At 36.3% G+C, this 25,334-nt stretch overlaps 2 protein-coding genes across 4 annotated transcripts; both read right to left on the bottom strand.

The window, feature by feature from the left end:
• Positions 1–333: 333 nt before the first annotated feature.
• Positions 334–15,413, bottom strand: LOC131790793 (uncharacterized). 3 transcript variants are annotated; one of them, XM_066170862.1, is made up of 7 exons: positions 15,167–15,413; positions 6,278–6,967; positions 5,562–5,727; positions 3,947–4,438; positions 2,534–3,567; positions 2,236–2,278; positions 334–1,500 (listed from the first exon to the last, which is right to left on the bottom strand). In XM_066170862.1, exons 2-7 carry the CDS (start codon positions 6,960–6,962, stop codon positions 1,464–1,466), a joined length of 2,457 nt encoding a protein of 818 aa, XP_066026959.1. In that variant the 5' UTR covers positions 6,963–6,967; positions 15,167–15,413; the 3' UTR covers positions 334–1,463. The 3 variants fall into 3 exon arrangements, with proteins under 3 accessions (XP_066026959.1, XP_066026960.1, XP_066026958.1); XM_066170863.1 differs by having other exon boundaries at positions 15,173–15,413; XM_066170861.1 differs by lacking the exon at positions 15,167–15,413 and adding an exon at positions 10,437–10,464.
• A 656-nt stretch (positions 15,414–16,069) lies between these two features.
• On the bottom strand, positions 16,070–23,261 carry LOC131788997 (uncharacterized). Its single transcript, XM_066170831.1, has 9 exons — positions 22,742–23,261; positions 22,021–22,548; positions 21,444–21,560; positions 19,830–19,904; positions 19,180–19,263; positions 18,024–18,113; positions 17,348–17,437; positions 16,688–16,777; positions 16,070–16,227 (listed from the first exon to the last, which is right to left on the bottom strand). The coding sequence occupies exons 1-9, from the start codon at positions 22,758–22,760 to the stop codon at positions 16,070–16,072; spliced, it is 1,251 nt and encodes a 416-aa protein (XP_066026928.1). The 5' UTR covers positions 22,761–23,261.
• Positions 23,262–25,334: the final 2,073 nt, after the last annotated feature.

Here is a 25,334-nt window from a genome sequence, read left to right as displayed (position 1 = left end):
AACAAGCGTTTGCCATTCAATTTTTGGTTGCCTTAACGTTCCAAAGCAACAATGATTTGACACATTCGTAACGCAAGGGGGTTGTAGAGACTTGCTTAGCAAGCATTACTGACTCAGAAGGAGTAGAGCAGGCTCATTGCTTGAACAGGGGCTGGTAATCGAATTTGGTCCCAGCCTCGAGCTGTTTCATTTGAACTAATAACAATTTATAAGGTCGCATCTCACGTAATACCTTTATGTAGCGGCGTTCGACTCACGATTTTCAAGAAGTGTGGAGGCTGGTCTCGACTTAAGTTCTATTTTATGGGCTCCCCTTTAAATAAAAGTCAGACATAAAACACACCTCTTTATTCCCTTAACATCTTATCGTTGTATAACTGTTGAAGGCCGTAAACTGAGACCTCAAAAATATGAAGTTTAAGCTAGGCCTAACTAAGGTAAGTCATTGTCTCGTATAAAATGATTTAACTCGTGGTAATTTCTTGCGAATAACACAACACTCCGAAACTCACTCAATGCTGATAAAATCCTATACTAGTAAATGATGACGCCCTTATTTTAGCCAAAAAGAACAAAAGCTAACTGATCGTCTGCAAGACAAAAACCTTACTTTCAACAAAACTACTGTAATTTGCAAAGGAAAACACTCGAGGAACCAAAGCATCTATATATCTGATCGAAATCTAAAGACAAAGGTTCTTCCCTAACATAAAAATATGCGCCAGCCTCTTTTTGATCTTTGTCTTCTTTTTGTTGAGTGATCAATACGAAGGTGCGGAATTAAAAACAACTCAGCCAAACTTAATTGATTATGTGCCTTAAGAGCAGGATATCAAACAAGCTACTTGATTGTTCTGTGTAGAGTTAAAAAACGGAAACCCACAGGGCTAACCAAGGCCTTTCGGTGAGCCCGAAGCTACAATAGAAAGTCTAACGGTCATCACTCTTTCCCCTTACGAAAAATCTCTTATTTCCCTATTAACAGATTCGATCACACTCGGAATATTCCATTACCATAGTTTTCTTCAAGCTTGTCTATTGGCAAAATGTTCACCTCTGAGAACAGCTAAACTCTGCGGCAAAATATCGCGTTCTCTACTTGATTGCTTTGATTGCAAAGTCTTGCTTCAAAGCATGTATTGCTTAATTTAGAAAAGCAACATGGAAATAGATTTCTACCTAGTATCTTTGATATTAGGAAACATAGGCTTTTCCTTTTTTCCTGACTGATCGACTTTTAAAAAGTCACAAATGTAAATATCACAAACAGCAAATGTATTAACTATAGTGCGCAATTGTCGAAGACATACCAAGTCAGCCACCCACTATAGGCACAGAGAGTTATGTTGTTAATGAAATATCTCAAAAATATCTACTTATGGGCACAAATTATTGACCATTCAAACGTTCGTTAATCTTTCCCTCCCAGCTAAAGGAGATTCAGAGGTTGCCGCTGACGGAGTTCACCAGAGAGGTTTCCCTTTGTTGCAGACGCTGACTCTAAATAATAAACAAACAGATTTGGTTTACACATTAGGATTACGAAGAGGGCCCACTAAATAGCAATCCTGAGACGACTACCCGCTTTAAAACAATGCTAATATCCCTTGGAGGGCTATTTATCCCCTGGAGGGTTGTGTCACAATAAAACTCATTTGCCACCCACCCCCCCCCCCCAGGCCTATGTAACATTCTTATGATCCAAACCCCCCTTCCCGACACAAAATCTGATATCAGAGACTGATCATTATGTATCCACTGGGGGGTTGTGTAAAAGTAAAACTTACGTGTTACCCACCCCCCTACCCTATGTAACATGCTTATGACCCTACCCCCCCTTCCCTCATTTGCAGTTAATTGGCAGTCAGTTTTCTGCAGTCTCCCATATATGCTCTCTTGGTGACGACTGATCCCCCCTCCGTTCCCCCTGAGAACCGTATGCTTCCCCCAAAATCGTCCATCCCCACCCCCTCATGCGATGAATGATGAGTTGTGGTATGATGTGAACGGGTGGTACAGGGAGGTCTTAGGCCTTCGAGGATGTAAATATTCGTAGCGCCCATATTTTCCACATGTGAAAAATTGTTAAAATGTCTCTCCGTCTAACTGACTGTATGACGATGTCTGTTTATGTGTAATAACCTCTACCCTAGTTTGTCTTTCTATTTCATCAATGTACATGGTAATGTCCCGATGCAGCATGCTAAAAAAGGAGTGATAATGATTTTGCCATACCTTCTTTCTCTGAACATATTGTGTGTTGTAGACATGACGCCATCTAAAACAGACAAAATAAACACTTGTCATTAGAGGCGGCAGATATTTTATGTATTACTTCTTGTCATAAATAAAACTTCTAAGTTAAGTATTCATATTTTGTAGAGGGTCGAAGCTGTTTTTTATTCGAACCCGAGAGGGGTGAACTTCTATTTTGGGTTCCCCTTTCACTTTGTTCAGAGATGAGTAACATTTCTCTTTCCCTGAAAACTTCATTAATGTAATAACTTGTTATTCTACGCAAGAAGTATCATACCTAGAGCCTCTTTCAGCATATTTCCATTGTGCTTCAAAGAACAGAGCTTTTCTTTTCTATTGTAGCTTTCCTCTATGCGTGAATTTCCCAACTCTCCGTCAGAGCTCGATGCCATCGTTTCGATGAGAAGTTTTTTCGTCTCCTCATAAGCCTGTTTTTCCTTCACTAACTGTTTGATTTTCTTGGAGTCCCTGTTCTCCTTCTCCTTATCTTCCTCATCTTGGATTAGCATGTCGATGTATTCGCCAAAGGCGTCGTTGTAAGGGATCATGGCGTTGTTTTTGAGAAAGATGGCGAAAAAGCATGCGGTTTCATAGATATATTTCTTTTCTTTCTCTAATTCATCAATTTGCGCTTTCAATAGACGAATGAACTCTTCTTTCTGGGACTTCATACCTTTTTTCTTCAAAATAATCTTGTGTGTTTCCTTAGAAAAGAATTCCTTCTCTACGAGGGTAGTTTTGTAGGTGATATGCATGTGGGCTTTGTAGCTGTGAGGACATTTACTGCAAAAACCATCCTTTTTCATTGCTTTACAATCACGAAGTTTCTCGTTGTCGGTAGTCTCATAGGGCACTCCCGAAAGGTAGCAAGGATCATGGCAGATCCTATTATAGACAGTATGCCTCACACGATCTTCACCAACATTCACATTCGTCTTACATCCTTTACCAGCACAGACAGTTATGGGGCGTTTTAGCTTCATTAAAGTGAGATCGAACCCTTTGAAATTTAACTGAGCTCGAAAACTTTCGATGTCGCTGTCGTAAGCTTTGCACTTCTCTTTTTCCGCTTTAATCTTCTTCAAGTTGATATTAATTAGTTCGACAACTTCTGCCATAGGTTTGGCTAAGGCCAATGCATATTCTCTAGCATTGTTCAAGCTCAAAGTCTCCTTCGTCTCATGTGGCTTCATTTCCATCACTTTCTCAAGGAGCTTGGTCGTATTTTTGTACGACTTGTCCCAACTCTCTTGGTAGATGCCAACCCTATCCGGAGTAAATTTAATTCCCTTCCTGTGGCAGGCAAGAAATCTGTCGATGACAAAGCGTTTCAACATACATAAATATAAAATAATATACCAATAGAGATATCTATTTCGTATTGAGTAAAACAGTAGATAGCGATGAAGGCGCGCTCTGATTGGCTACTCAACGCCGGTTATTCTTTGCTAGTCAACTCCGAGCAACGCGCGCAGGAGTTGTTCCCTAAAATATTCTAATCGTTACAATAATAAATGAGTTTAAGTCATATCCTTGTACTATATTATCATACTGTCTTAGCATATCCTAAAACAACTGTCCACCTCAGTGTCGGTGGCATGGGGAAGATATTTACCTCCCCACTTCACGACTTGGTTAATCAAAATCTGTGTTCTCTGGAATAAAGTTTAGACCTTGGAAAGATAAATACCTGAAAGATTCGTTGTCGAAACAAAAATAGTTGGAAGGCGAAACATCAATGTTAAGGTTGTTTTTCTCTAGGAGTTTCTTGAGAACTGGCAGGGTGTCTCCTGGCTGGTAAAACGTTCCCCTGGAGTTAGTAAACGCAAATATGATGTTGGATTGCAGTGACTTGTGAAGGTGCTTAAGCAGCTCCAAAACACAAAATTTGAAAGCCACAGACAACCTGGGATTGTTTGGCTTGAGAAGCACAACCACAGCATGGATCTTGCCGTAGATGCTGAGAAAGGCCATAATTTCTTCAAAGTGTTGTTTGTCTTTGTTAATTCCTCGACAGTCCCCAATGCCTGGAGTGTCTATAAGTTTGAACTTGGCGTCCTTTGTCTCAAACATATACTCCCGAGGGGACTGCGTAGCAGACTGATTGGTGGCGAAATGTTCATTTGCATCAGAACCAAAGAAAACTTCCGTCTCGTCCCCTTCTTCACTCGTATGAGCAAACCTGGGATAAATATTTCATTTTACTGTCACCATAATATATTTTGATTTAATGTACTACAATAAGTCTCTACAGGCTGTCTTATAAGGACAGAAGTTTGAATTTTCTTGACAGGAACTCAACTGTGTCTTAACTAACTATACTTAACCGGCCAGAAGCAGTATTTTAAGATTCAATTGTAGGGTACAAATTCGTGAAAAATACTAGTTGTTTTCCTTCCAAATATTCCAATTCTTTGAATTTAAAAAAATCAACATATCGATCAAAAATGTAAACGTGACCGTAAACTGTAAACCGTAAACTGCCAAAAAGTTTTTTGGGACCGTCGTCCACCACAGAGTTTTGAGGAACGGGCTCCACGCTAGGTAACCATGAGTGAAGGAAACTTCATGTGGATAAATGTTCGTTGAATGAGCAACCTCCTCAATTTGAAAGAAATCTACTAAAGGTTTCCCATAGACTGTACAAATAAGATATCATACTTCAGTGAATCACAATAGTCACAGGAGAACAAGAGAGAGAGACAGAGAGAGAGAGAGGGGGGGGGGGGGAAAGAACGCGAAGAGAACCAGAGCTTTCAATGGTTCGAAAGTTCGAAAGTTTCTATCAAACAAGTGAGACTAGTTCTCTGCGAAATAGCCTTTACATAATGACCCATTGACTCAGTGTCAAATTTTAACCCCTTTAGACACAGGGGCTGATTTTTGAAGGAAGGAAACTATAGCTTGAGGAGGCTACAATTATAGTTATATCTATGGTAGGGAATGGCGAATAAAGGTAAAGAAGGTAAGAAAATACACCAGTAAAGTCATGCAGCACTCGTGCGATTAAGTGATCTAAACTGCCGGAGTAGGTAAGGACTTAAAGTGTGACTTCTCCTTATGGATGGAAAAAATCAATGGCATCAATCTACGGGTACCAATTTATACTCCTGGTTGGAGATACTCTGAGAGTAAGGTACCTTTCCCAAGAACGCAATTACCCGTCCAGAGCTCCACTCGGTCCTTTCGATCCGCAGTCCAGTTCGCTAACTTTTGGGCCTAACGTCTTTCAATACATGAAAATACATCGTCTTATTAAATAATTCAATAAAATGTTTAAACTACCGAAAGGTTCATATTTTTACCTAAATGGTATCAAAAAAGTAAATTCACTCGCATCGATGGCGGCTCGGAGACAGCCATGCTTCAAATAATTGAAAATCGCATTGATCCAAGTCGACTTTCCAACTCCAGTTTCTCCCAGTATCAGAATATTTATGTCCTCTTTTCCCTCCATTTTCGTGGGATTACCTTGAGCAAATAATAAGAAATAAATTATATCAAAATTCACATGGCAACAAGGTGGACAATCAGACATGGTGAGATGCTACTCTGGTTCAAAGATTTAATGAATGTAATCGATAAGTTACAATTCATAGACCCAACGTTTGGACACTCCTGTTTAGTGCTTTCATCGGGGATGATCTAAACGCTGCAACAAGAGGTCCTCTTATACGCTCACTAATCAGCTGTCTTTTCTCTGACGAGGTGTAAATAGGCGTCAGGAAGTGAGCCGCCATCATCACGATTTAAAGGAGCGTGGGCGGAGTTAATATGCCAGGCTTCCAAAGAAAGGCGCTGGTGGTAACGCGTATTGGGTGAGATATGTCTAAAATTATCACCACTGACCGGTGTTACCACCAGCGCCTTTGTTTGGAAACTTGGCATATTAACTCATGATGAATTGATTGTTAAATTGCTTAATACGTGATGAGAGGCCCTTCAATTTTCCTCTTCAAGTTTGTCTTCTCAAGAAAGATCAAAAGGCTGTGGCACAGATTTTACCATTAAGACACAATACCTTTGTCTCCTGCTTTCTTTTTGGTATGAACGACTGCTTCCTTGACTTCATTCAGGCTTTTACCAATTTCATCCAGTCGTTCTTTGATGCTGACTTCATCCATCACCGACTGCTTGAGAAGCTCTTTGAAGTGTTCTTCGAACTCAGGGTCCATGCATTCCTTTTTCAGATCATCAATAGCACTTTGGAAATCAGCTCCTCCCAGTCTCAACAATGCATCTTGGATGTCTTTCCAGTATTGATTGAATGTTGCATCATTGACTGAGGCCTCGCAGGCATGACCGTAAACTGCGTTTCTGTAGCACTTGATGCGAACGATATCTGCCTCAGGGGTTGTGTCTGTTGTAGGAGGAAGTGTATCCCAGCCAGTAGCCGGAGGAACAAGACCACAAATGTGTCTCAGCAAAACCATCAGCAGAGTGATATCAAAATGCTGAGATGAAACTGAAGATTTTATGGTAGGATACAGTTTTCCCCATTGTGATGGATTCAGCACTTTTCTTCTTCTGAGGTCTTGTAGCAATTCATGAACTTGAGGAGTTGACAAAACTATTTCCAGTTTTCCTGGCGGACGCTTTTTCTCAAATGTCTCTTTCAGAATATGTGTACCGACATCCACCAGAAGTTTGCATAACCGGGCGTAATTAGTTGTTTCTTTAGTTACATGAAACGCTGCTGAGGCCATTTTTCCTGAAATGCAAATAATTCACCATCGTCAAAAACACGTATAAAGAAGCGTATCAAGATACTGAAGAAAATACTTAGGAAACGTTTGGAACCGATAAGAAGTTATCTAGCCTTGAATTCATTTTGCATGGGATGCTAAGTGGATACGCACTACGTCAGAAAGTGCATCAAGTGAATTATTGATATTTTCTTGGTTTCCCTGCAGTTTTTCAATTAGCTTATCCTGTTCCTCATCAAAAGTCTCCTTTACCCCTTTTTGTGTGTCCATAATTGGTTTGAATGATTTTTTGCTTTCATATTGGATCACTTGTCTTTCACGATAATCCTTTATTTGTTTTGATATCTTATGTCTCAGAGAATCAGCTTTCATATGCCTTTCAGCTTTCTTTCTAAGTCTGTTTATGTCCATATATAAGATTACATGATTAGGTATTTATTGTCAGTTATTCCAAAAGATGTGAAGAAAATGACAATTATTTTAATGTACTTATGTATTATGAAGATTCCAAACTATAATATTGTTAAAAAGGAAAACAAAAAAAGAAGATTGGACAAGTTTTTGGATGAAGAATATCCCATGTTAGTTTACGGCCAATCAACTTGCGGTAAGACTAACACAATCGTGCATGCATATGCTGTGCAAATCACTGGTGTACTGTAACAAGATATATATTTACACACCAAATCAACACCAAGAAAAAATTCAGGATCTGAATGAATATTGTGGACCGTATACCTGACGAAGTTGGCAATGATGTTATGGAAATAAAAGGACAAGATGACATCGTGGACACAAGGGAATGCCCCGAAAGAAACAGAAAAGATGTTGTTTTCGATGATCTTGCCAATGCTCCAGAAAAAAATACAATCCAAGGTTGCCAATCATTTCACAGATGGAAGGCATCATCAGATTTCACCGATCTATCTCAGTCAAGCTTAGGATGATGTACCCCAGAGATTAGAGATTGAACTGCAGTAACATGATTTTTTTACCCACCTGTAACCAAAAACCACTGTAATTTGGTTCGAGAGGAAAATATGATCGATCCCAAATTAATCGAAAGATTAGGAAGGTATGAATTCCTGAAATTCATATATTTGCACTGCGGTGAAGAAACGAAATTAAGAGATCCTCGCAACTAAGAACACTATTGAAACGAGTAGTCGAAAATAGGACCTGAGAAAAATTCAGGCCCTTACGGGATTTGAACCCATGAACTCTGCGCTTTACCAACTGAGCTGACAAGCCAACTTTACCAACTTCTCGTTTCAGTAGTGTTCTTAGCTGCGAGGATCTCTAAATTTCATATGAATTCCTTTTTTTGAACAAAGAGAATAAAAGTGTAATGAAGAATTTTGATGAAAATATGTAATCATATTATGTAACGACAAAATCTAATTGTGTGAGAAAAAAAAGCAAACTGATACGATTGTGCTCCAGGTAGTGAAAGGTATGTGAAGACCAAAAACAACAGATTGATGTTAAAATGCACCTGTGCTGCTTATGGTGCCACTAAAACCAAGCTTGTCAAACAAGGAAACTAGAGCCCTCACAAGCTGGGGGCGATTTTTCAAAATGGTATCCAATGAGCATGTATTCACCTCTAGGTGTTAACGATCCACCTTACCTATTATATTAAAGAGGAAATGGTTTCATTGATAAACTCCTGGAACAAGCAAGCCCTTTTAAAAGATTACTTGATATACCCAAAGGCTTATCAATGTTGAAAGACACTTTTTCTGGATCAACGATGAGTCGATTTGATGCCGAAAAAACCGTTGCTGAATATAAAAGAGAATATGAAAAATACAAAAATAATGGATATCGAGAAATTCTGAAAAAATGAGCTTTAAAGAAGGGTTACGCTGGAAGACCAAAATGTAGATACCCATTTAGGAGTGCTCCAGATATTCAAAAAACAATCAGGGGATTACCAAAACGAAAATGTGGATGGACATTACCAGGTCATAAATACCAATGTCCGTACAATGATCTAGAATCTCAGTTGAGATATAATCCTAACACTAGCGAAATATTTGAAATCTACGAAGCCGACGGGTGAAACGGATGCTATAGCAATGCAACATGACGTCGATTATGCCGTTTGTAAAGATGATAGAAAATGTAAGAGTAAAGCAGATAGAAAAATGGTGAAAGCCTTAGATAATGTACCCTATAAAGAGCGACAATGGGGTCGTTAGTTGACAAGAAATATGTTTGATAACAAACAAAAACTTGGTTTAGGTGTTTCAAAAAACGGAAAAAACCGTGGAGAAAAGAAAAAAGTTGGCAACAACAACCAGTAGAGGAATTACACAGACCCATAAAGAGGGATTTTACTCGACGGCGTGTTATTGTGAATCACGTTGATGAAATACGGAGTACAGACCTTGTTGAAATGCAACAATTCAGTGAATGGAATGAGGGTATAAATATCTGCTTATGGTTATTGATGAGTTCAGTAAATATGGATGGATAAAACCTTTAAACAATAGGAAAGGTGAAATTGTAACTGACGCATTCAAGACCCTCTTTAAAGAAGGCAGACAAACAAAATATGTATGGGTTGACGAGAGAATGTGGAAACAGTTTACAATCCAAGGTGATACACAGTATTTAGACATACTACCTAGAATATTGAAACAGTATAGTGACACAAAGCACTCAAGTATTACAATGACAGTAGTAAAAGCAAGTAAAAGAAGCAGTACTTGAAACCAAGTGAATGCACTTGAAACCAAGATGCATCAAAAACAGCTGGGAGGTCAAACACCTTTTTAATTTTAAATTATCCACAAACTGGTTATTTTAACCTAGTCAAACGCATTGTGTTGAAAAGTTTTAAAACATTATGTATACTATGGTTATATATGAATTTAAAAAAGATTTGAAAGATATGACTCAAGAAGAGTTGGTTAAACTGATTACGAAACTTAAAAACAGATAACAAAAAAGGCAAAAAAAAATCAAACCAAGGAAACAAACAGGACACACAAAAGCCAAAACTCTCAAAACTGTCAAAATGAAATTTTCAGTTAACCATTTGACAAGAGATGAAAAAGATTCCTAGATTGGAGCCCAAAATAGAGAAATACAGAGATTTTATCAATAGGAAAAACAAAATGTTAACTGAAGCAAATCATGATGTCACCATGTATCTGATGAAAGAAATTAATATGATGACATATTTTCAGACTGGATAAATTGAGACTTTCCAAATCGAGAACTAAAAGGGAAACATGGTTTCTTACTTTGTTTTAACAACGATTGGACACCATGGAAGGTGACAAGAAAAAACTCTCAATGATTTTAGACGTAAAAATTGTCAGTAACTCTATAGTGTCAATAACTCTAATGACACAGAAGATTCTCAGGATGAGTTCATGATTCCGTACAAAAATGTGATCTCTCAAAAAATAGTAGACAACACAATCAATCAGAAAAAATGCCGTCCATTCACAGTAGACTTACCAGAGCTTGGCATCAAAGATATGTACAAATTCATTCACTTCTGAAACAAAAATTTACACTTTTGTCTAGTGAGTAGGTGATAAGAATTAGGCTGTAGGACTGTTCCATACAAGAAAAAATTTCAACAATCAAGATATGGGTTCTCTGAAATTAGAATCTTATCTGTTGAGCCAACAGAGACCAATGAAATCGCGTGGAAAAGATTCGTGCGTTATTGACCATGTGTGGTCACAGGTCAGAACCCAAAGGGGGTTTAAGACATATCATTATGAGAAGCATGGGAATGAGATATACAGTTATGTATCAAATCCCCTCAGGATAAGTACAAAAGAATTACTGAATTGAATGAACCAGAGAATGTCATGGAAATGTCAGTGTGCATGCTTTGGACAGGAGGTATAAGAAATTCACAACATTCACAAATTCAAAAACAAGAAACGATGTCAGTTTGGTATTCTTTGTCAAAGACCGTCATTGCTTCCCGATAACCGATGAGAGACTAAAACTCGTAGGAGCAAAGGCCAATCAAGGAGGTTGTGATGACCTGATAAAACATATGGCTGATTTGAAATGGTCAAGACGGCTTGAAAATGTCAATCAATTTAATACTATCGATTAGATAATCAATACAGTTAAAGAAAACTATATCATGTTACCAGAAGAAGCAAAAATGACTGAAGCTATTGAAGCTTACATATATTAAAATCTAGCTTTTATGTTGAATATTGGCATTGGCATAACAGCGGCCGTTTAGATGGTTTCATTGATCATAGTGACGATATGTATTTATTGAATGGGAACTATGACATCAGAAAATCAATTTGCGACCAACTTTTTTATATATACAAAACCTATGACTTCAAATAGAGTAATCAAAGTCTTTCGTCAATGGCTACATCTTTGTTCAAACAGATGTGTGGATATCTTCCTGAATCTTCATACAATATAAACACAAGACAAATACTTGATGATTTTTATATAAGAGCACTGCAGTGGTCTACCACAGATGATATTCTTGATAATGTGGTCAATATCGACACCTAAAAATTACATCCAAATATATTAAATATATATTAAATAACAAACAACCAATTTCACTATACAGTATTCATGATGTGATTGAACCGTTTAACTGCAAAAATGATTTGCGATATTGTGGTGAGTTTTATATCGATGAAACCGTTCTTGACAATTGTAAGTCACCATTGATAATCGAAACAGGTTTTTACAGTTCAAATCGTGTGTCTTATCTTTCAAACAATCTGAATATACTATTATCGAATATAAGATATAAAATATAAAATTGTGACAAAACTAGCATTGAAACCAGACACTTTCAAAAAATTCGTCAGGTATGTTTCTGATAATTTTCTCGAAAGCAAAGGCAAAAAATTAGCTAACGGTTTTATCGGAGAATTGGGAAGAAAATACAGCGTAACCAACCATGGTTTTACGTGCACATCATATCATACTGCCACGTGTTGCTGGACGAGCGCAATGGCTAATAAAAGAAATGTAGCTGTTGAATATCACAATGGTACTTTCTTATCAGAGAACAAAAAAGTAGAATGGATATTTTCCGATCACAATTAATTGTTTTGTTGTATCAGAAGCTATTTTGAGGTGCTTGCATTTGATAGAAGCATGTTACAATGACGACAGTCTGTTGTGCGGATACAATACAGATGGTATTTTACAAACCCCAAAATGAATTTCAGAAACAAAAATGATGTCACATTTAGCACAAAGAAAATTGGTAAAGCATACGTCACAGACAGTGAATTGTCATATTTTTTTTAAAAAAATTACAGAGAAAACATGACATATGATTATAACTCCAAGGTTGGTAAAGGATGCATTTCCAATGGTCAGCCCGGCAGCGGCATAACAACCAAACTCAACAAAATGGTAAGAGGGTCATCAAACTCATTGATTCTATCATTCGGCTGTCGAAGGAATTGAAAATGTCAAAGCAAGATTGATCAACAACGGTTATAAAAAGAAAGATGCAAACGAAATATGTTTTACTTTTGATAGTTATTTTTGTGAGTGAAAAGGAAGAGATTTAAATAGTTTTGAAGACAAAACCATTTTCATCGAAGAGTTCAGTATGGTGCCAAATAAATGGATGAAATTTATATACAAAGCTTTTACAGTGTGTAACAACAGGATATTCAGGATATGTATAACCAATATGAGCTTGTTGAGGGAGGTAGTAAGATCCATTACATCTACTTGGAATTCAACACAGTACATGAGATGTGTCCCAAAACAAAAACTATTGAATATATTGAAAGCACTTTTTGATATAATAAATTATTTTAAAGAGACTCGTGAGATGTTAGATAAATTCTAGAAAACCGACAAGATACCAACATGTTTTAACCCAATCGACAAAGACTACAAGAAGATATGTTACCTGAACTCGACAAGAATTAATGTCAACAACGAATGTTGTGATAGATTTCAAATACAACGATAAATACGAGAAATCTTATGTCTGTGTTGGAATGCCTGTTATTGCTACACAAATTATCAAAGACAAGGATAAATTCAACACTCCAAAGCTATGGAGTTTGTTATTTGAGGCATATCCAATAATGAGTTCAGGGTGAATAATGAATACTTTGAGGCCAAAGAATTTGCAGAAAATTTTATTCCCAGCTCCTGTGTAACTGTATTCAAATACCAAGGAGCAAACATGAACGAACCTTATACTATCTATGATATTAATCGTATTGACAAAAAATAATTATATACTACACTTTCTCGCATTAAGCAATTTTATTTCATCCATGACAATTTTAAGGAGCTCAATAACAAACATTGCAACAGAAAATCTCCTCTGTTAGAATTAACAAACAGTAAATATAATAGCCAGCTGCTTGTAAATGGAAAGATAAACAAAGTTACTTTTAATTTTAGTTCAACCTATGAAGAGCTCGAAACACGATCCAAATAGCACTTGTCAAACAAACATAAAAACAAGAATCCAAAATCGAATTGACTATTGCAGCTCTATCATGTGATAAAAAGAGTCTTGAAAATGTTGAAAATTACCACATTGAAGAATACGCTCAGAAATACGGCAGAATCTATAACAAGTTCGTTGCAATCCGTCAAAAAAACAATGTAAAAATGGGAAATAAAAAGGCCTGCTAGAAAGAATAGCTAAATCGGACAAAAAAAAAACATAAAAGACGATGAAAAATGCTCTCAATATTACAAATGTTCAAGAGAAGAAACAATGACAAAAGTCAGCCATAAAAAAACAAGAATTAATAAAAGAATTGAATCTTGACTTTTTACATCAATATTCAGTTGATATCTTTCTGAATAAAAATTTATAAAGATTAGAATCAACAAGAAAAAATTAAAAGGCACGCTGAGACATGTAAAAACAGGAATGGCGACCAACTACCGAAATTTAAACGCGATTGTGCCAAATAACCCCCTATTCACCGCACTACGAAATTACCCCCCCGTGATCGCATTTTTCGTTTTTCGAATCCCGTTTACTTTTTGATTGAGAGAGAAATTGGTGAGAGAAATTTACAGCGCCAGTAATCGCAAGGACCAAATCTCATATAAATCAACAGCTAGAACCGTGCAGAGTGCCGTTATGCTATATAGCGCTACCTCCTGGCTTCACACCAGAAACAACTTATGAAGCAGTATTTTCTTTCATTCTTGTTCGCATGTCACATGTCGATATAATCTCTGGTGCAGAACTTGTCAGGATCAGTAAGATTTATTGCTGACAAATTTAGTTCAGTCGTATGCATAATTTCTTGCATATAAGTGATAGAGATCTTATAATTAGCGCGGACATTTATATTCAACTGAGTTCATTGTATTATTATGATCTTTTATTTGTGAAAAGGGGTAATCATCAACATCATTGAGTAATCACACATCACGCGAGACTGAGTGACACGTGCACAAGTCAAGAGGACCTTGAGGAACCCGTGAAACAATGGGACTCTCTTTGATAACAGGAGCGACTAACAATTTGCGAAGTTAACGCCTCGAATAACTCACAATATGATCTGAATCGAGTGACAACAGAAGTAAAGGTTGTGTACAGTAATTCGTTACCCATTTTAGTGCACGTCTCTTGTATGTAAGGGGAGTGAGGTGGAAGTAGATCGGTCTCCTCTCCTTAGAAGTCTAACGGAAATAGTGAAAATATTTTTACTCATTTCCCATCAATTGCTCATGTTAATAGCACATATATACATCTCAAGGTGCCCCCAAGAAAATTTGATTGTATCGATTTACTTTCGTCTTCAGGTGGTTATTACTGATGACGTGGATTTTTGTGTTTGGTTTGATCTTTTTTGAATCCAAGTAAAAGTTAAGACAGATAAGATGACATTGAAAATAGCCTATGTTGAGCTTCACTCTTAAACCGAAAAACGAAATAAATAAAAGAATCGGGTTCAAAGCGGAGAATTGGCATTCGGATTTCGACAAAACTCGTTCAATTCCGATCGATCGTTCCATTGTATGTGCAGTATTCACAGTATTGAACATCTATTTGTAGTTTCATGGTTAATCAAAATTACGGTGGCCATGTTTGATTTCAGACATTGATTGAGCTAAAATATTTCCCTGCACGGAGCAGATTTATTCGAGGTGGCTACAAATGTGTTAAATATAAGATGAGAGTGACACAAACAAAAAGCTCAGACTGAGACTTAACTCAATATGGAATAAAATCCACATACCCTTACTTCATTGCATGACTTGAGGATCTCTCTCTCGATCGTTAGCCAAGTTACTTCGAGGTCGCGAAGGGTTTACGTTTTCAACCGGTTATTTGGTGGCTGCAAGATGCGTAGCTCAGTCAGACTTCGGTTTCTCAACAATCATCAGAATAGAAGGGAAATTAATGACAAGCTTTGTTCATTCGTGACCTAAAATGAATTCACCGATATGTGAAAGCCGACTTTATCGCTAAATGACGCCGACAAAATTTCAAGAGGTGGCATTAGCAAGCTCAAGTTTCTATTGCGGAAACCCAAACCTTTTGCTCCACGCAACTAATAGTTTCCGTTACGTCTGAAGGCTTGAATGGAGGTTATTTTAGTACTCATACTATTTTATATACCACTTGAACACATCTAATCATTTCCAAGATAGACTTATTACAGATATTAGCTTGACTTTTTCAGTCAAGGTGAGCTAGAGTAAAGTGCGACACCTCTTTGGCTTGTCGTCCGTCGTACAGCTTCACCTTGACTTTCTATCAATAATAAACAAACTTTTAATGAAATTTGCACAGTATAGGTCGTATAGAAATAGAAATGATGGTTCTTGCATTTACTCATGCTAATACTTCCAACCAGCAGGAAACATACCGTATTTTCTCAAATAAGCCCCCAAGCTTGAATAAGCGCCCTTTCCGTATAAGCGACAATCACCTAGGCCAAAAATGTCAATGAAGCGCTCCCCCCCCTTGGTTAAGCGCCCCCCCCCCCACCCCTACCCCCTCTCACTTTCTCAAATTAGTAACAATACGAAAAAAAAACCTGTTTCTATTTCAAATTTATTTGTTACTTCTCATTACCTCCAACTATGGAAAAAACTAGTATAAGACCTTACAGTTAATTCAATCTCAGTCTCAGTTCTTAGAATTTTTGTCCTATTTCTATGCTCTTGGTAAATGTCATTAACTTCGAAGGCACAACTACACCATTCCCTAGCCTTATGGGACCAGTAATTTCCAGGATAATAAAGTTATTGGGATTCTTTTGTAAAAAACAGATGATAAGATCTCGCAAAATGCCTGTCACAAAAATGTTATGAAACTGGGATATAAAGTTATACAGGAGAAATAAAGACAATAATATTTATATTTTCTGTTCAAAAAAGTCAAAATTCTAATGAAGAAGAGAAAAATTCTATAACAGCAAAAGAACCGGCCGCGTGCCTGAGCGGGAAGCTCTCTTGTAATTGGCTAATGATTTTAGTAACCATGGCGACACCAATATCCTCACACGAGAAAGATAAAAATAGTATTTTTACTGCGCGCGATGAAGATACGACTATTTAGTAAAAGAAAAAATCCTGGCATTTCATCAGTATCTATACAATAAAATACAATTAGGTGTCCTGCATGAAAAACTAAAACCTTTCAGCTTTTTACTTAAAAAAAAGCCTAAAATACTGGTGCAACCATTTCCTTGCATCACTTTCCACATTTCTTTTGCCCTGTTCAACGAAGCCAATACACATGTTTCACTCACCTTTCATTCTGACTCTGTTAAGTTCTGTACGTAGTCCTTTAAGTTCATCTTCAAGATCAGCAGTAAAGAGTTGAGAAGGAGGCAAAGTACCTGAAAGGAAAGGTAAACAGTAAGATACACTTTATTTAGCATTCAGCACCTTACCTTACATAAATGGTTAAAAACAGGCATTAGACTCACACTGCACATTGTGTTAGGGTCATGTGATAGCACAGTTATAGTGTCACTTTTCTGATTAATCTCCTATGGTCATTGTTGAAATCAACCATTAAGAAAAACTGTTTCATCATAATAAGCCACAGCCAACTTAATACTCCCTTTTGCCACGGCACAGAATAAGGAAGAACAAATTAAGAAAAAATTCATATAAAAGCTAACACTTTACATAATACCTGAAAGTATAGGACAGCAATCTCACTAATTAACTATAAAGGAAGCAGGGTTACCTTTACTAAGGAAAAGTTTCCTGTGAAAATGTACATTATTAGAATAAGAAGTGGAAGCATTCATCAATAGTAATAAAATCAGATAAAAAGGTTCCTAAAAATAAAGAACAATTTTCCTTGAAAAGTGATATTTTGATACAGGGGTAAAAGCCTTTAATAGCAAGCTTGGATTTATTTCTCTCTGATAATGAATCAATAAACATTTTATATCCACCTTTCATTCTGGGCCTCTGAAACTCCATGTATAGTTCTTCTAGTTTTTCCTCAAGATCAATGGTTGAAAATTGAAGGACAGGAAAACCACCTGAGAGCAAAGGTAGACAGATATATATTTAGCACTAAGTGCCTCACCTGATATAAAAAGTAAAGGCATAATAACATGTATTGAGGTCAAGGGAGAGAACAATGAAATTAGCTATCTAAGTATTGTTTCATTATCACATGCTGCAGCCAATTCAATACTACCTTTGACTGAAATTATGGATTTAGGGGCAAAATTGAATTGAAAATATGTTCCTTAACTAAACTTAGTTACTGAATAAAAGCTGAGAGCATTTAACAGTATTCTTGGATGAAAATAAAGACAGGAAAAGGTTAATATCTCAGATAAGGAATAATTTCTCTAAAATATTTACTAGAAAAAAAAGGTGAAAATATTCAAAGGCATTGAGCTATTTATATGGCTAAAATATTAAAAAAGTAATAAAAACCAAACATTTTCAACATTAGGTCATCATTGCCCTGATGATGACTAAGTGTCGCAAATGTTTGGTTTTTACCTATTTAACATGTTAGCTCATTTTAAACCTAAGCAAACTTTATGGACATTTAATGGCATTCCTAGTTCAGTATCTCCCTAAAAATGATAAGAAATGAATTTTTCTTTTCACCTTCCATTCTTAGCATCTCAAGGTGCACACATACTCTCTCTAGCTTTTCTTCAAGATCAGTGGTGGAGAGAAGAGTGGGAGATGAAGAACCTGGGAGCAAAGGTATACAGAGCTTTTCAAAATTCAGTGGCTTACTTAACACAGAAAAGATAACAACAGGTATACCTGTGCTAACAGCAAATTATAGTCATGTTAAAGTTAAATAGTCTTAGTTCTCCATTACAACTCCAATGATCATTGTTTAAAACAACTATTATGCATGCCAACTCAATACCATCTTTAGCTAAAGTAGAGAATGAGACAATGCCAAATTTGGATTAATCTAAAGTTGACTCTAGCCTTGCGATCACCTCATTATTACAGACACCTTGCCACTGTAGACAAGAGCCAGCCCCTGGAGAAACACATACAGAAATGACTGAAATACATTCCCTCCATAACAGACTCTTGCTATTGCAATGATGCAGACTCTTTCCTGCCTCCCAGTATGACTTTTCACTTGTTTTTTCTCTTGCTATTACAGACACTTATTTACTCTGTCCAAAATCATGACTAGCATACTATGAACTGACATTATGAAAAATGGAAATAAAGAAACCATTCTTCAATTGGGTGTAAACATACGAAATCTTCTCCTTACAGCCAGATCTTTTTCTGGTTTGTGGAAACTTTATTTCACATGTTAAGAAACAAAACAAAATTTTATTTCTCTTGTACCCCATTATTACAAACTTTTTGCTATTACAGACACTAAATCACCCTCCCAGGGTGTCCACAGTAACAGGGGTCAACCTTAAGGGGAAAAGTATAAAGAGCAATTCATGGCGTTACTTTTAATAGCAACATGATAACAGGTCAAACCAACATGCCATTAACTGATTGTATTTGATGTACAAAATCTATCTAAACCACATCACAGTCAGTTTTTAAAGGCATAATTTAAGATCAACACTGAAAAAACTAAGTTTATCCTTAAACACTGTTTCACTGACCTAGCCTCTACTATCTTAATATTCTCTTATAACAAAACACAGAGTGACGAAAAACTACATTGGGTGTAATTTCCTTTCCAAATAAATATTTTGAATGGGAACTACAAAGCATTCTTAATTTAGTTTTATCATTAAAGTTAATTTAACAGCATCTTTTCACTCACCTTCCATTCTTTGAAGTTTCAAACGTAGCTCTTCTAGTTCTTCTTCAGGATCAAAGGTAGAAGATCCAGGGAGAGGAAACATGCCTAAAAACAAAGTTATACAGAGACATATTAGCATTACTACTGATAAATAGTTAGAAACAAACATACCAAATTGCAGTTAAAGATATATTTAAAAAAGCTGTTGAAAACATTGATTTCATTTACACATATATATCCCATTTATATCATTTTAATTCCACAAACCAACTCAAATTCCCTTTAACATAAGTAGAGACTAAGGCACAATCATATTTGGAATAATTTGCATTATTTACAACAGTATTAGTATTCAAGGTGTTACTTTTATTTGAGAGCTAAAAACACAGCACACCAACAAGTGTCCAACTGTATAAAGTGCATGAAATTTATCTACTGGTAAAATACAAATTTAGGAAAAACTAAATTGGGTTTTAATTTCTTTGAGGTTAATCTTTTTAATTGAATACTAAAATTATTTCAAATAATTGTCAGTTTAGTTTTACCCTAAAGACCCTTGCAACCTTAAATGTTTAATCCCAAAAGCACACATCTTTACACTTGACATAATAGCTGAACACACTGAACATATTCACTTAAAGAAATTAATTCAAACTGAGCTTTCTGTTCACCTTTCCTTCCCTGCCCTTTCTCTATCAGTTCTTTAACATGACCAGTAGTGGGTTTTACTGTGAGCGGCAAAGTACCTAAGAGCAAAGAGTACAGGGAGAGATTATAAGCATTCACAGCTTCTCATCAGATATGCTGTATGTTGTTTCCCATAAGTTGTACTCTTTAAAAGAATACTAAAAATAAATTGTTATTACTGTTCACAACAACTTTCCATAATAACTTAATGCATCTTTTAATCAACAAATAGAGAAGCCTTGACTGTGCTCTGTTCTGTTGTAAAGCACGCAGGAAGCCGTTCAAGCACAAAAAAAGTGTAGGGAAAAATAAGAGAAAACACGAGATGTAGTCAAGTATTTCTCCCCACTTCTTGAGTGCTCTAACTGCTTCCTAAGTGCTTTACAACAGAAAAGAGCACAGATAAGGCTTCTCTATTTGTTTTATAATAAAGAATCCGTTAAATTCCCCATGCATTATTTTCAATTTTCAAAATAAATATTAATTCCAAAGTGAACAACAGTCTCGTGAGCATGCTCTATGCTCTCATAAAGCACGCTACAATAAGCCAATCAGAATCATTGTTATAATAGTTCAAATAATTTGATTGGCTGTACAAGACTAAAGCTGTCAAAAATGTCAAAAACCATCAAAGTTCACTTTCTGCAATTTTTTACAAACTTAAATAGTATGGCAGGTCAAATCTGACACTTAACAATTGGTTCATATGTCAGTGTGCATTCATTCAGGTATGAAGTACGCAGGAAGTTTGGAGAGCATGAAAGATGTGTAAGAGTTGCTTGAGGTGCAGCTGAGAGCAACTCTAGCTTCTTGAGTGCTCTCCAAACTTCCCAAGTGCTTCATATCTCGATGAATGCACAGCTGACATATGAACCAATTGTTTTATAACATTTTCAACCCGAAGGAAAAGTTTTTTCTAGAGGGATTTGTTTGCTGACGTCATGAGTGTGCACAATAGGAATGTGAAGCATGCTCAGACAATTGAATTTGATTAGACAAATTTACTAGCTATGTTATAATTTTGCCTGAAGTTTTTCTAGTCTCTAATACAGAATGCAGAGGTGAAATGTTCAGTGAAATCCAGCTGAATTGTGGCTCACAAAAATACGCAAGCTTTTTCACATGACATAGTAAACAAACTGCTCAATGTGAGTTTTACAAAAGAACGACAGTCAAATTCACTGGAACAAGAAGATTACTAGGGATGACAGAACCATAAAACTTGGTTGCAGTAACTGATGTGTCCTTCATCACTCAACGCATCAGAGAGGACATCAGAGCAAGCTCTTGGTTGTTCACTCAAAGGGCGGTTGATGTAATTTCTGAGGCTTGCTTCACTAGCAATCTCCGAGCTAAACTTGTTTGGTTGTTCTGTTGCTACTTGCCAACTCACTTGTTTCAAAATTTCACTTTCAATTAACGAAAAAAAGCTAGAGAACAACTAACCCTAAGTCCCAGAAAAGGTTGGACATAGTCCAATTTGGCAGATGGCATGACAGCTTTAGTTCAGTTCTATGCTCTATATTCTCATAGAGCATGTTCTTTCAACCAATGAAAATGCGCATTAAATCCGAATTTTATTATAATTTTGTTTTCACCTTTCATTTTCTCTGTCTCAACAATCTTTGTCTTCTGTTCCCATTTTTCCAGCTCTTCTTGTTTATGTGGACTTTCACTTGTTGAACTTATGGAGTGGAATTCAGAAGATGAAGCACCTAAAATCAGATTTAAAAGAAAACAAATAATGAGGTAATCATTGAATACTAACATTTAAAACAATGAAAGACACCTCCAATTGTTTTTGTAAAAATCCCACACACAAATATGGGTAACAATTTCTTTTAGAGCTCCTCCAATAAAATCTTGCCAATTTTTATTTCAGCTTGTTTTTATCTTAATTTATATTTGGGGCAAAGACAAACACAACCAGACAGAAAGAAAAATATAGGAAAAATATAGAAAATAAATCCCTTCTCGCTGCAGATTGTCATGGCTTACATAGTCAGCATGAGCTTATTCATGATATGATTGGTTCTACAGTGAACAAAACCTGGACCCTCTTTACATGTGTGTTAACCCTGTAATGCACTATCTTGAATGAGTGATGCCTGGTGTTTTTAATCATTTCAAAACATTTTTCCAAAGGACCAGGCCTTTTTCTCTCTTTCAACTGACCTCTGAGTGCATCCTTCTCAAGAAAGTACAGTTTGTATGCATTGTACTCTTCTATTTCCATTGTTGTTTTCAGCTTCAGTTCTTCCAGGTTAAGTTCCTTCAAGATCTTTTCAGTCACAAAACAATCTCGAACCATCTTATCCAAAAGGCTGCATGAGTAATCTTCCCATAATTCCTCCAAGCTCTTGAGAGATTCGCACTTTACTGTTATTACCAAACTATTGACAGAAACATCTAATATGCGGACCTTCATTTTATCTAAGTATTCCTCAAACTCATTGCGTTCATCCCTGTTCTGAGGTGGTGTAGTATTAAGGTAATTTATAGCAATTAAGCACAGGGTTTTCTTTTGGAGTAGTTCTAGATCTTCTAAATCTGTATCAGATTGTCTTTTTCTCTTTGTGCCTGAAGCTGTGGATGCCTTCTGATATCCTGCTGGCTCTAGAGCTGAAACTGAAGCTGTACTATAAGCATCATGATCTGCAAGTTTGATATGTTCCACACCAACTTTGATGTTTAATTTTTGATCTGTTGATTTAGAGCAAAGTGTCTAAGTTAAAATTGTACTTCAGATCCATTAATATCAAATTAAACTTTAAATCATCCAAACAAACATATTGGATGACAGTCTGCTTGCAGGTCCTTGTTATTAGAGGGCTGCTACACCACTTTTCCTTTGATTAAAACTTCTACATCCTTAATGCAAGATAAGAAAACTTACCAAATGCAAGACTGTACATCTTTTCAACAAGGGAATTACAGGGCTTCTCCCAGCTGAACTGCTGCAAATAGTTTTCGCGAAGAATCTTAGCCTCTGCAAGTCGTACATTCCTTTCTTTGTAACGCACAGCCTTGATTGCTCTGGCCCATTCAGCAGGATCCTCTGAATCCACTATACACTGTGACCCAAGAGGCACCTTCCTTAAGGCTTCTGCAATTCCTGAGTTACCACTGACAAGTACTGGAAGACCAGCGGATATAGCTTGAAGAGAGCTCAACCCGAATCCCTCAGTTTTTGAGGGCAATATAGCAATATCCACAGCAGAGAATAAGTTGGCTAATGTTTCCCTGTTTTCATCAAAGCTGCAGATAATTAGCTGATTACGACCAATACCACAATGAAGTAACTTGTTTGCTAATTCATCTTCCTTTCCTTTTTGTTTAGAAGCAAACTTGAGTTGGTAAGATTTATCCTTTAGCTCAGCAATAGCTTTCACTGCAATGTCATACCCTTTAACATAAAAATCTTCACTATCACCACTCTCTGTAACCAAGACACAAAATGTTCTTTCTTCATCACTTGCTTGCTGGACATCTGAAAATTCAGAGAGAATGTTTGGTGTCAGGTTAAAAACATCTGGTTTTCTGAGTTGGTGCTTATATGCATCAGTTAGCTTGGGGCCAATTGTCACAACTTGATCAGCCATTTTACATAGTTCTATTTCTGTTTGCTGCATTTGTTGACCTTCAGAAATGCTTTTGTACATGCCAATTTCTTCAGGGACAGTATGGACAACTTGAATCCATCTGCAATTACTGTAATTTGGATTTCTCTTTATGAGTGGAATTTGCTGACCAAGATCTACTCCATGCCCTAGAACACAATCCATGGCATGGCCATCAGGTACAGAGGCTAACCAAAGAACTGGTTTTAAACCAGGCAGTTTCACTGCTTCAATGAGTTTAACATTGTAACCATCAGCATCTTTCTTGTCCTCTTCACTACACCAAGGTAAGAAGACACTGACTTCCACATTAGGATGTTTAGCCATCTGTAATGCTAGCTCTCTGTTGATGGTTGTCAAGTCTCCATTGCATGAAGCTTTCCATCCAACACTCAAAAGGGTTACTCTCAGTTTCCTTTCCTCAGTGTCGTTCTGTAAACACAAGATTTTTGTGATTTAGGAAATTCAATTAGAGTTATAGAAATAATAAAAAAACTCATTTTAAGAATTATTTTACTTTTGAAAGACACTTCTTAATTTTCAATTCATTTAGTAACTTCACAAAGTCAATAAACTTATAAGCAAAAGTTGTACAAAATTTCCGTGAGACAGTAAAGAGGAATTGTATATGAATTTTCAATTCATTTAGTAACTTCACAAAGACGATAAACTTATTAACAAAAGTTGTACAAAATTTCCATGAAACAGTAAAGAACAATTGTTGTGGATATCAGGGTTAGTGTGATACAACTGTATAATCTCATTAACTCTAAGAAGTGACCTGCATCTGTAACTTTTTGATACCATGCAGAAAGTGTCACACACAAGTTTTTCCTCCACAGTTATTCAGAGTTTGGTTTTGCATGACATGGCAAACTTTAAATTATCCAACCCTAACCAACTTGTATGATCACTTACCATCTAAAAAAATGTGAAACATGAAACCTAGAACATATTTTTCATCAACTTCAATCATCCCAAAGTAAAAATGTTCTACAATCATCTATGTGGACTCTTAATCTTAAACTGATGTGGACTTATTCATTTTTACTCTCTCATAAATGTTTTTCCCAGATTGATCTCTTGCTTGGTAAATACCACTAATATATTATTATCAAATTTTGTATCTGCAGGCATGTAATTTGCTCCTGAGGGGACACCAGATTGAACAAAGCAACTTGGTAGTAGCTGTGATTTTCAAAAGCAGTTGTTTGATATCCTACCTTTAATTGTCCTGACATCACAAGAACCTTAAATGTTGAATAGGAAGTTGCTAAAATGAAAATAAAAAAGATGAATTACTTTCATTACTTATTCACAGAAAATGTCCTAAATTACTAACTGTAGACAACCGTATAAGATGACAACTGGAAATTACTGTTGCTAGCATATCACAGAGTAATCATGTTGCCTTTTTGATCAAGTGAAATTTAATTGACGAATATATCCATGAAAAAATTTCTTCCTTCTGATAAGCAAAGAGAAATGAAGTTTTCAGATAACAATGCAGAGGAGAGGTACATGTATCTCAGTTCCAAAAAGAGGTTACTTTAAAAGTGCTAAAAATTTGACGAATTGTTTAGCAATTACATGCAGGGTTTGAATAAATTATTCTACATGCCATTCTTGTAAATAAGAATTATTAAAAGTTATCACATAGTTTTGTCATGTATATTACTTATTATTATAAAGTTCGGATATAACACATGCTGTCATTGGTTGAAAGAGCATGCTCTATGCAAGTAGAGGATAGAGCTGAGCTAAAGCTGTCACACCATCTGTCAAATTGGTGACATGTTCAACCTTTTCCAAGACTTCTTTCTAGCTTTTTTTTGATAATTGAGAGTGAAATTTCAGAACAAGCTGCTG

This window comes from Pocillopora verrucosa, chromosome 8 (genome assembly GCF_036669915.1).
Source record: "Pocillopora verrucosa isolate sample1 chromosome 8, ASM3666991v2, whole genome shotgun sequence".
Lineage (NCBI taxonomy): Eukaryota > Metazoa > Cnidaria > Anthozoa > Scleractinia > Pocilloporidae > Pocillopora > Pocillopora verrucosa.
Note: the sequence above shows the minus strand (reverse complement) of the source record. Positions and strands in the feature narration are given on the sequence as shown.